The sequence below is a fragment of the Odontesthes bonariensis genome, chromosome 17, assembly GCF_027942865.1.
Source record: "Odontesthes bonariensis isolate fOdoBon6 chromosome 17, fOdoBon6.hap1, whole genome shotgun sequence".
NCBI lineage: Eukaryota > Metazoa > Chordata > Actinopteri > Atheriniformes > Atherinopsidae > Odontesthes > Odontesthes bonariensis.
Window position 1 is genome coordinate 8,603,295 of NC_134522.1, and position 10,899 is coordinate 8,614,193.

Consider the following 10,899-nt stretch of genomic DNA (forward strand, 5'->3'; position numbering starts at 1 on the left):
TCATTTTAAAATGTTTTTAGTATTTATTTTTATTTATTAGTTGCCCGTGGAAGTTTTTAAAGGCTACCCGAGCAAATGTAAGAGTTGCACCAAATGAACATGGCTGCCTCCCCGCCAACAGACGCGAGCGTGAAAAATACGGCTGAAGAAATAAACTCTACGGTGAAAAGCGACGACTGTTCGGCGACAAAAAATGGAGGCGAACAAACCGAGAAAGAACTACATAAAACAGAGACCGAGGAACCTTTCAAGAAACCTGCCCTTTTCTCGGCGCCTTCCGTCAATAAACGGAGCAACGCTGCAGCTCCGTCGAAACCTTCATCAGCTGAAATAAGAAGCGTGAACGATGATAACAAAAGCAATGTTGCGGAGACAACCAGCGACGCCTCTTCTGGTGCAGCTTCTGAAGGTAAATCGCCAGAAAAAGGCCAAGAAGACGACGAAAACGGCGAACGAGACAAGAACGAAGCTCCAGTTAAACCCAAACCGAAGGTGCGTCCAGTCAAAGGGCCCCCAGCTGGAAAGTTCCCCCCTGTCCCATACACAGAGCCCCCCTGGGGGGGCACTCCATCAGAGATCCCTTATGCTCTTGAGATCCTGAAAAACGGAGCCATAGTGGACACGGTGCCCCTCACTCACAGTAGCTACTTCGTGGTTGGTCGTCTGCCGGTGTGCGACGTCTCCCTGGAGCACCCGTCCATCTCCAGGTACCACGCGGTGATCCAGTACCGCGTACAGACCGGAGAGGAGGGCTGTGTGGGGGAGGAGAGGGGCTTCTACGTCCACGACCTGGGCAGCACGCACGGCACGGTGGTGAACAAGAATAAGATCCCCCCGAAAACCTATATTAGACTGCGTGTGGGGCACGTGCTGAAGTTTGGGGGGAGCACGAGGCTGTTTGTCCTCCAGGTACTTCATCATTTGACATACTAAGCCCTAATTGAGTGGGCCTCCAGTTGAAAGAAACTACCGTCCTCTTTAAAAACTTAATCTAATGTAATCTTGACATAACACAGAGGCTATATGATATATAACATGAGTGCAATATAAACAGTTACTTTATTGTAAAGGTTGGTTATTTAAAAAGGAATGGAAAAGACAAAAACATGAAAGATGTTGTCGCAGGCTGCTCACCCATCTTTGTCATCATATGCATGTACACAAATTGCAATTAGTTCAGTTTAATTGAGCACTGCCAGCAAATTGTGGGACTGAATTTTGTCCTTTCTTGCATAAATAATGGTCCCGTGTTAAATGAGATGTTAAAGAAGGCACTGAAGCGCTTGTCTGTAGTATTTAAAGAATTCAAGCAGCTCTAATCAAGGCTTACTGAACCTAAATCGTACCGAAACTCTGTGTGATGTGTTGAAGAGGAACGTCCAGTTGTCACCTCAGCAAAAGGATGCTGCACAAAATACTGAATGAGGGTCAAACATTTTCAACCCACATATTTGTCATGATGGGAATTATTGTTTCTTTCAGTTATGTTACTTGAATTGAATCTTGTTTAGCTAATTTTTTTTACCAAACGGCCGATACCAGTTGGGTAGAACGAGAGACTTTCAGTTAACTCACTCATGTCTAAAATGTACTGATTTTTAAAGGCACATGAAAACATGTCAGGAACTTCTACTGTTTGCTGCCAAATAGTGTTGCTAAAATAAAGAAGAGATCCTGAAGCGGAGTCCTTGTTGCCTCGGTAGATTACAATAAACGTTTGATTGGATAAGTATGTTGAGTATCAGCCCAGTTAGAGGGGCTTAAGGCGTTGCTTCATAGCAACATTTTAAAACAAGTTTAAAATCTGTGCTGAGGTGATAACCTGATGGAAAATTATTCATAAAGTAAGAATACCAAAAATCTTTTACTGTCGTTGCTTGAATTCGTCCGATGTCTTCATGTTTGGCTTAAAAATAGAATTCCTAAAAATCAAAGCACGGGCACAGGATGCTTCAGCTTTGCTCTTTTTCCACAGGGCCCAGAGTTCGACGAGGAAGAGGAGTCTGACCTGACCGTGACGGAGCTGAGGGAACGAGCCCGTAAACAGAAAGCGGAGCTGGAGAAGAAGATGATGGGAGACTACTCTGATGAAGAAGAGGGGGAGGAAGAGGAAGGCGGAGACAGCAAGGACCGCAAGAAAGTGTCAAAGGATGACTCCGTGTGCACGTGGGGGATGGGTGAGCTGCTCCCCTGGGCTCGCCTGGCAGGTTGTTTGTGTCGGCTTTCTCTTTAGGCGAGGCACGAGTTAATCCCCCTGTCCTTTCCTTTTGCCCCCGCTGTGTCCATACATCCATCCTGCAGATGAAGATGCAGCTCCAGAGGAAGACGAGAACGAAGAAAACCCTTTTTCAACAGAGTTCCGAGAAGACCAGGAAGCAGCCTACCTGAAAGATCCAAAGAAGGCTTTGCAGGGATTCTATGACCGAGAAGGTGAAGCTCCGCAGACATCGGCTCGCTGTGTTTTTTTTTTTTCTTGCTTTAGAATTTCCTCTGACCTTCTAACCTGGACGTTCTGTTTCTCAGGGGAGGAGCTGGAGTTTGAGTATGAAGATAAAAGTCACGGCTCCTGGCTCTGCAGGATAAAGTAAGTGGCCTGAAGTGTCTTCTTTATGAGTTTCCTGTCAGCAGAGTTCATGTTCGTTCTGCTTTCAGGCTGCCGGTGGATGATGCATTGGGTCGTCAGCTGGTTGCCGAGGTCACCCACACTGGGAAGAAGAAGGAGGCAGCCATCCAGTGCTGCCTTGAGGCTTGTCGCATGCTGGAGGCCAGAGGGCTGCTGCGGCAGGAAGCCGGTGAGGACCCGGCCCGCGGACGACCTCCGAGGAGGCCGGAACTGGTTCTGTAGATTTCACTAAGTGTTGTGTGTTTTATTTTCAGTGTCACGCAAGCGTAAGAAAAAGAACTGGGAAGATGAGGACTATTACGATAGCGATGATGACACCTTCCTGGATCGGACCGGCACCGTGGAGAGGAAAAGGCAGGAACGGATGAAGAAGGCGGGAAAGATCGAAGAGCGGCCCGAGACCTACGAGTCATTGGTAAACAGCTGTTACTTTTCACCTCAAACTTGGGTTGTCAAAAAAAAGACACTTATCAATGAGAAAAATTTGTATCGAAGCAGATATTCATTTGACTCTGGAACACTTTGGTGTTCCCCTTTTCTCTCCTCACATTACTGCACAAGCTGCTCCCTCTTGAAGTAAAGAACTGTGCTTTCTGAAGGTCTTATTTTCAGCAACAGACTCTAAAAATCAGTTCAAATGTGAAGTGGGAGGTATGGTCCAACAAAGCCGTTGTCACCCAGTCACTAAACCTGTAACTGGTACCACTAAACTGAGCACACCACACCTGTGGGGTGCAGAACTTTGAAACAGTTTAATCTGAAACTGTAGAGAAATGTTGCCGTGACAACTAAGTCTGTTAAAAGACTAAATCAGTCCAGTCGAGTGCATCTTATGTTTGATATGTACATCTTTCTGGAGCTGATTTAAAAAAAACCTGCAGCTGGGATGTTTTAAGCCTCATTTACTCGACTTTCTGACAGTTCATCATTTGCATTGTGCTCACCCAGCTTCATTTTTACAAGTTTTACAGTCAGACCTTGAAATGGAGTTATGTTTCTTACCCTGCTAACAGCTTGAAAAACTAATTTCACCAGTAAAAAAAAAATATATATATATGGTCGGGCTTAATTGAGCAAGGAGGGGAAAATGTCCTTTAATCATCTTAAAAACAAAATGCGCAGACTTTCTTGGAATTCCTTTCTTGAAGAGTACCCAAAGATGAGTAATTTGACCTTTTAAAGATTGCTTAGATGTCTGGATGGTTGTTTATTGCTCTGCAGGTGGCCAAACTGTCTGCGGTGGAGAAGGAGCTGGCAGAGACTCAGAAAAAGCTCAATGCTGGTAAACGAGGTGAGTCACCGTCACTTGCTGACAGATACCACGGCATGTAAAAGTCTTGGCTCCGACTGCTCGGCATGCGTAACTTTCGTTCCTCACAGACTCTTCGGGCTCCTCCGCTGAGGACTCGCTGGACGCCTTCATGACCGCAGTTAAAAGCGAGGAAGCGATGGACGCTGTGGAGCGCAGGAAGCTCCACGTGCACATGGCAGACTTGCGTAAAGATGCTCAGAAGCTTCGCAAACTGGTGGAGCTGACGCGGCCGGCTCAGATGCCCTCGCTACAGCCCGGGTTAGACAGCAGCAGAGCTACACAGTTCTCCTTAAACTTTTGTGCATTTTATTTCCTGTAAATTTGACCCCTTTCATCACGTTGGGAGTCGTAAAAAAAGCTGTGTTTCTGTGACAGTGGCAGCTCAGAGGCTGGGAAGCCTAAGAAGACCTTACCGCTGTTTGGAGCCATGAAGGGAGGGAGCAAATTCAAACTTAAAACTGGAACCATCGGGGTGGGTGCTCCAGAAACCTGAAATAACTTGTCTTTTTGCCTCGGTTACCTGCCGCTCACGCTTTCGTCTTCCCTGCAGAAGTTGCCTCCGAAGCGGCCAAACCTTCCAGCAGGGCTCTTCAACATGAAAGAGCTTCCGCCGAGTGGGGAGCAGGAGGAGGAGGAGGAGGAAGAGGTGGATGCAGCAGAGAAAGGGGAGGGTGATGGGGATGAACGTGGCATCGCTGAGTCCAATCCCGAATCTGAAGACTCTGTTGCATCCACATCTAAAGAAGCTGCAGCTTTGGGGCGTCTGAAAGATGAGTCAGAGGAGTCCAAAGGTAAAAATGTCTCTTTGTGCCTGAAAGAATCTGTAGGATGCTGCTTTGATTTTTCATTTTCAAAGTACATACAGCAACTTTCAGAAGCATTTTAGATGGTGCCACTAGGGGGCAGTAAATAACACACACAATGATGATTTTACGCTTATTTTAGATGGAGCCAAACGGAAACTGTTGGGGTCCATAAAGGAATTGTGGTCTTGAATTTTCAGCTTTCAGGACATTTAAACTACTAAGTTTTCCAGATTAATTACTTTATGCTAAAGCATATGATTTATAAAGAATCATAATAACCTTAATATTGTCACTTTTTGTGTTGAAACCTCTTTCATAATTGCTTCACATTGCTCTTTATCATGACAGTGAAACATAAGTGACATCTTTGGAAACATTACACAGAATAACAGACACAAAGGATCGTGTTCAGGAGTCCCAAATATACACCAAAGCTGCTAATCAACAGCAGTAACATCGAGGTGGCAAAACGGGGGAGCAAACAAATCTTAATTACAGGCCAAACTTCCAATTTACTGAAATTACACGTATGGCTCTACGTTGAGTTCTTAACACAATGTTTGAAAATTCTGGATGTTTTTGTCATTACTTATTTTATGTTTGCTTGCTTGACCTCATATCAGCTCAGAGCCACAAACCGAGGAGGAGCGATGAAGCCGTGCAGCAGCTTCCTCTGCGCAGCAGCAAGTCGGCAGCTCCCAGGAGTCCAGGTGTGTCTTTGAATATTTGTCTCTATTTCTTTTATTCTACCACAAGTAAAAGTTCCTGTAAAGGTCTGGTTCTAGTAAAAGTCATGAGATCAACATGTGAGTCATGCATGAAGCAGCAGCTCCAAACATTTTTCTATAAAGTTGTCTCTTCAAAGAGACGTGAATGTGACTGTGAGGTCATTTTAATCCCCCAAAAAAACAAAAAAACAGCAGTGTTTGCTTCATTCTCACATGAGCTTTTGATACTCAGGAAATTAATTAGCATTCCATTCAAATCTAAGCTTCACTCGTTGGGAACCGACTGCTCCACAGGTGAAATGTTGGCACATTTTCACTCTTTCATTCACCTTACACTGAGTTGCCTGCAGCTATTACCGTGGTAAGCGTTCGTCAGTGGAGACTGCTGTTTGGTTGAGTATGAAATGGGGACGCATCGATTGTTCAGCAGCTGCAGAAGTGGCCAGTTTTTTAGTTTCTCACTGTCAGGAATCCAGTTTTTTCTTTCGGTCACTTAGGTTCACTTGTTTGAAAGGCTACTAAAAATGTTGATTTTCTTTGTAGGTACTTTGACTGCTCATTTTCTTTCTGTCAATGTCATCTCCAACTTAAACGGATGACTCATTCAGGTCCAGCTGTCCGCTTTAGGAGACCTGCAATGATGTCATAGTTTAACATTTCAGACTATTGAGCTTTAATGCAAAACACTCGCCTCTGCTTCAGAACAGCGTGAGCAACGCTCCCCTCTGTCAGACCCACCCGCACATTCAAAGTGTGTGCTCAGCTAATGTGTTTCCTGTCAAAATAATTAATTAAATAATTAAAAACTGGATTGACTTCACAGATGGCTGGTCCTTATTAGACTAGTAGTAAGAGTCTTTTATACAAAAAAACGCCCACAAATGGCAGCAGAATGACACCCAAAAAAAGCCCTCATACCTCACGTAAACGCACAAGACCTCGTGATGTTTTACCAGCACAGCTTCCTCATTGTTAACTCTAAAAAAAACAAATGTTTAGTGGACATGAGACACCTTTAGTGTCTTCTAATCAACTTTTATGTAGCACAAGGGGAACCAGCCAGGGCAAAAATATGAAAATTCTGTCATGGGAGCAATAAAAGCAATAATTACAAAAATATAGATTGTAACTATACAAAAGCGGTGCGTTAAAATATGTAGCTCACAGGTATATCAATAAATTAAGAATAGGCTCTTTCAAATAGGAGAAGAGAAGAAGTTTTGATGCCCCACATCCAAACAAGTCGCTGCTTCCACAGGAGAGGAGCCTGAAAACTGAAGGCTCTGCCTCTCATTACAGTCGGAGGCTTTCTGGGAACAAGAAGTAGACCCGAGTGCTGAGAGCAGGAGGATCTTTCTCATTTGTAGGAGCTGGGCCATTAAAGGCTTCATATGTGATGAGAAGGCTCATAAATCCTATTCTAAACTTTACAGGGAGCCGCTGTAGAGAGGCCGAAACTGGAGAGATGGGATCTCTTTTGGCAGTACCAGTCGGTACTCTGAGGGAATGACTTGGACAGCCGGCTGGTGGTCCAGCCAACATGTGACAAATGCATGGGCCAGTTTTTCAGTGTCACTTTCGGACAAGATGCTCTTTATGACATGCAGATGAAAAAAGGCGGCTCCAGAGACCCAATGTAAAAGCTCAGCCAGGCTGTAAATTTGACCTATTTAGCAAATATTCAAATGGCCCAAGTTTTACCAAATATTTAGTCAAATCAAATATTTTTTATATTATAGAATAGTGAGTGGCATTAGAATAGAGCCAAAATGTTTATGCTGCTTCAATTTAAGTGGAGACTGTTGAAAAGATGCCCTGTTCTTTCTTTTTAAGCTTGTAATTTAAAAAAGAACTGTTGTATGTACTTATCTGGTGTATAAAGGGGCATTTCCTACAATTCCTTTTTTAAACTGGAGCTTTTTATTTTCCTCTCACAAACCGAAGACTCAGTTTTAAAATTTGAATAAAAAATGTTTGACGTGCCAACAGAGATTTTTAAATAGAACAAAGATTAGAAATGACCGGTTGGTTCTATGGAATTGGGATGAGATAAGATCTTAGAGGTCAGTCCTCGCAGCATGACAAAACAAATTACCCGAAGATAACATCACGTGATGTCATGTTGATGTAGTGATGCACAGTAGCTCATGTACTGCTGGAGCACCTTTAATATGCTTAAACTGTGTCTCCACAGAGTCCACAGCAGAGGGTGAAAAAGAGCCACCAGCAGACCCCAGTCCCAAAAAGAAGAAGGTTATGGGCCCCAGCAGGGTAGGCCCCCCCCCACACAGCATTCAATATGTGCTTGTATCATCCAGTGTAGTGTGGGCGTACAGTTTAAAGTGATTTCCTTTTGTTTGTTTCCATAGCCACCAGTTCAGCTGCCAGGACAGTATCCAGAGGATGACCCTGATTATTCAGTGTGGCTTCCTCCTGCAGGTAAACAACCAGCCTGCAGCTGATCAGCTGACCGTGTCCTTAAATCACACTCAAGCTTATTAAGCAGCAGTGTCTTTAACCCTTTGATAAGTTCAAGTTGTTTGGGTTTTTTTCATTTCTTAGAAAAAAGCTTTTGAACTTGAGCGTTGACCACAAAGTTGCACATTCCCAGGCTGCTGAGCTCAAAATGAAGTGAGGAACAAATATTTTTCTGGCAGGATGGAGAACAATTCGTGCAGCCAAAATCACGACAACCTCTTCATTGTTCACTGAGGAATGCAGATCAAAGTGACTCGAGAAAGATGAGATAAGCTTGAAAGAAATGAACTCTGGATCGGCTGCCAGACTGGGCTTTTACTCAGGCTCCGATTTAATGGCACGGAGCTGTGATTTTGTTGACGTGCTATGCAAACATGCACGTCAGCAGCTCTGGAATGATTCACCACTTGTGTTTTCAAAACTTCCTCCTCTGCTCTCACAGGTCAGACCGGAGATGGTCGCACCCACCTAAATGAGAAGTACGGGTACTGAGAGGGGACATAAGAGATCTCCTGTCCAACCTGCAGCACAAAGCCTCCCGTTTCCCCAGCTCTGACCGTTAACCCCGTCCAGCCATCTCTGTCCCTGCATGTGGTTCAGCTCTGGGAGACGAGACTCTGGGCAGTGGTCCTGCTGGCACCTCTCCCCCCCGACAGTGATGGAGACTGCTTGAATTTTATCCTTTTATTTGAATTTCGAGCAGAAAATGAGAGCAGCAACTGATCTGAATTCAGCTTTCTGGTCTTTGGCTGCTCCTTATGCAGTTGAACCAACATGACATCCAATCTGCATCCCTCCCCTGTTTGTCTTCAGTCGATCACTGGCGTAACCCTTTTATTTTTTTTTGTTGTCCGAAGCAGGGAGGGAGAATGAGAGTGAGAGCATTAGAGCAGCTTTTCTGACCATCTGGACACTTGGATGGCTTACTGGATGAAACGTAAGCTGATAATGACTCAAGCTAAGTGGAGTGTGTGTTTCTTTCTGGACACACAGACACACACTCAGCCCAACCTTCTCAAAGTTCTCTTTTTAACAAGATTGCCTTCATGAGCGAGTCAGCGGTTGGTGTTTGCTCGGAGCAGGATTCCTCGCTCGCCTTGGTCTGCTTCCACACTTCCCACCCTCTCTCCTGTTGTCTTTCATCACAACAACAAATGTAAACTGTATTTTATTACATAAATGTATAATAAAACTGTCTGTACATAATGCAAATTGTTGACATTCTTTTTACTCCACTGAGCCAAAGTCTCACCCGACAGCTTTGTTTGTTCTGTCTTTGAAGCTCCTTCACACTTAGAGTGCGTCTCTGGCACAAAGAGTCTCGTAGTCTTTGCTGTGACCTAACTCATGATGGAAAGCAATCTTCCAGCCACCAACACGAGTGGAGCCCCGTCCTTCCACTCAGCAGATGAATAGAAAGCCAGCTTTCTATTGTTTCTATTGCAGCTTTCTTTCTCATTTAAACTGGTGATGGCTCATGACACTCATCTGATTAGATTAAAGTGACCTTTAACAGTATAATCAAAGTCATATGGATATCACTCGTTCGTGGCTGCAGACTGCTTTAGTTCTGCTTCTCTCAGCACCACTGATTTCATCCAGTGTAGGTTTTCGTTTTCTCCAAGTGTTTCGTAGCGTTTTCTGAATGAAACTAAAGATCTGTTGAAGGGTCTGTGTAGGATTATAGGGACATTTAGCGGTACACGTTACAAACTGCAACCAACTGAATGAAGCCACCACAAACAGCGGGGGCATGAACAGAATTTCTGTGGGATTGAGCGAGTCTCTGGCACCTGCTCGTGGAGATCACGATCTCTTCCTGAAGAGAAGGGAGGCATTGTTGAGCCGTCATTAAATGTTAGGCCGTAAGTATTCCATTCTGTGACGTTAACTTGGAGAAACACAAGGGAAGCTGGTTTCGTGAGCTTCGACCCAAACTAAAAGTTGGTGCCGTGTAAAATGTAAATAAAAACGGAATGCAATGATTTTACGATCTGATAAACCAATATTTTTATTCACTGTAGAACAAGTGAGATATTTTACTATTTCATTAAAAATATTAGCTCCTCTTGAATTGGATAGCAATTAACAGGTCTCAAAAAGGTTGGGACAGGTCCATGTTTCCCACTGTGTAGCATCCCCTCTTCTTCTAACATCTGTGAACATCTGGGATCTGAGGAGACCAGCTGCTGCACCTTTGGGAGAGGAATGTTGTCCCATTCTGGTCTGATAGACAATTCTAGCTGCTCGGCAGCTCAGGATGAGAGCACGTTGCTTTAAAACCCATTTATACCTCTCCAGATGTTCAGGTTTCCAGTTCCATGGACACTAATGCGCCCCAATACCAGCAGAGATGAAGGCTTAGGAACTGATAACAAGCTGGATGGTCCTACTCCTCCTCAGTCTGGAGGAATCAGCATGCTTGATCTCCAAAAGGAATAAGATTTTTTTTATTCTTTCCCACTGCCTCAGTCTGTTATAAATGAGATTTGCTCCATAGAAGATGGCAGTATTTCTGGATCATGTCCACATACGGCTTTTTCATTGCATGACGGGGCTTTAACCTCCATCTGTGCATTTCTGCATTAGTGCTGCCTGAGAGCCTGAAGATCATGGCATCTGATATTGTTCTTATGCTGTGCCCCTTGTTCACAGAGATGTCTCCAGATCCTCTGAATCTTTTGATGATATTATGATGCCCTTTTGCCAATTAACCTAATTAGTTACTTTTTAAAAACTACTTCCATCCTCCACCGTATCTGAAAGAGGTGGAACAGGTTCTGCTTTGAGGGTCAAAACTAATGTCCTTAACGTTTATTACTGTTCTTCGACATATTGAAGCAGTTATTGTTGCCAAATTAGATCCAACTCGATATTAAATAATGAAACTGTTATCCAACCTAATGTTTCCATTTCATACCGCATACCATCTAAATAAAAAGATAAAATCAC

General features: G+C 44.0%; 1 protein-coding gene across 3 annotated transcripts; it reads left to right on the forward strand.

Moving 5' to 3' along the window:
- Positions 1-89: 89 nt before the first annotated feature.
- Positions 90-9,153, forward strand: slc4a1ap (solute carrier family 4 member 1 adaptor protein). Of its 3 annotated transcripts, none has more exons than XM_075447586.1 (14): positions 90-909; positions 1,976-2,177; positions 2,302-2,430; positions 2,524-2,584; positions 2,653-2,792; positions 2,878-3,038; positions 3,845-3,914; positions 4,004-4,193; positions 4,311-4,407; positions 4,486-4,726; positions 5,365-5,451; positions 7,664-7,740; positions 7,839-7,908; positions 8,390-9,153. In XM_075447586.1, exons 1-14 carry the CDS (start codon positions 94-96, stop codon positions 8,437-8,439), a joined length of 2,391 nt encoding a protein of 796 aa, XP_075303701.1. In that variant the 5' UTR covers positions 90-93; the 3' UTR covers positions 8,440-9,153. The 3 variants fall into 3 exon arrangements, with proteins under 3 accessions (XP_075303701.1, XP_075303703.1, XP_075303702.1); XM_075447588.1 differs by having other exon boundaries at positions 90-492; XM_075447587.1 differs by lacking the exons at positions 7,664-7,740; positions 7,839-7,908; positions 8,390-9,153 and adding an exon at positions 6,903-7,648.
- The last annotated feature ends 1,746 nt before the right edge of the window (positions 9,154-10,899 follow it).

What these genes read in the sequence shown, in the direction of transcription:
- slc4a1ap (XM_075447586.1), top strand. Translation starts at nt 94, where the DNA reads ATGAACATGGCTGCCTCCCCGCCAACAGACGCGAGCGTGAAAAATACG. An exon ending in CGAGGCTGTTTGTCCTCCAG is followed by an intron (nt 910 to 1,975) that starts GTACTTCATCAT and finishes CTTTTTCCACAG; the next exon opens with GGCCCAGAGTTCGACGAGGA. An exon ending in CGTGTGCACGTGGGGGATGG is followed by an intron (nt 2,178 to 2,301) that starts GTGAGCTGCTCC and finishes TCCATCCTGCAG; the next exon opens with ATGAAGATGCAGCTCCAGAG.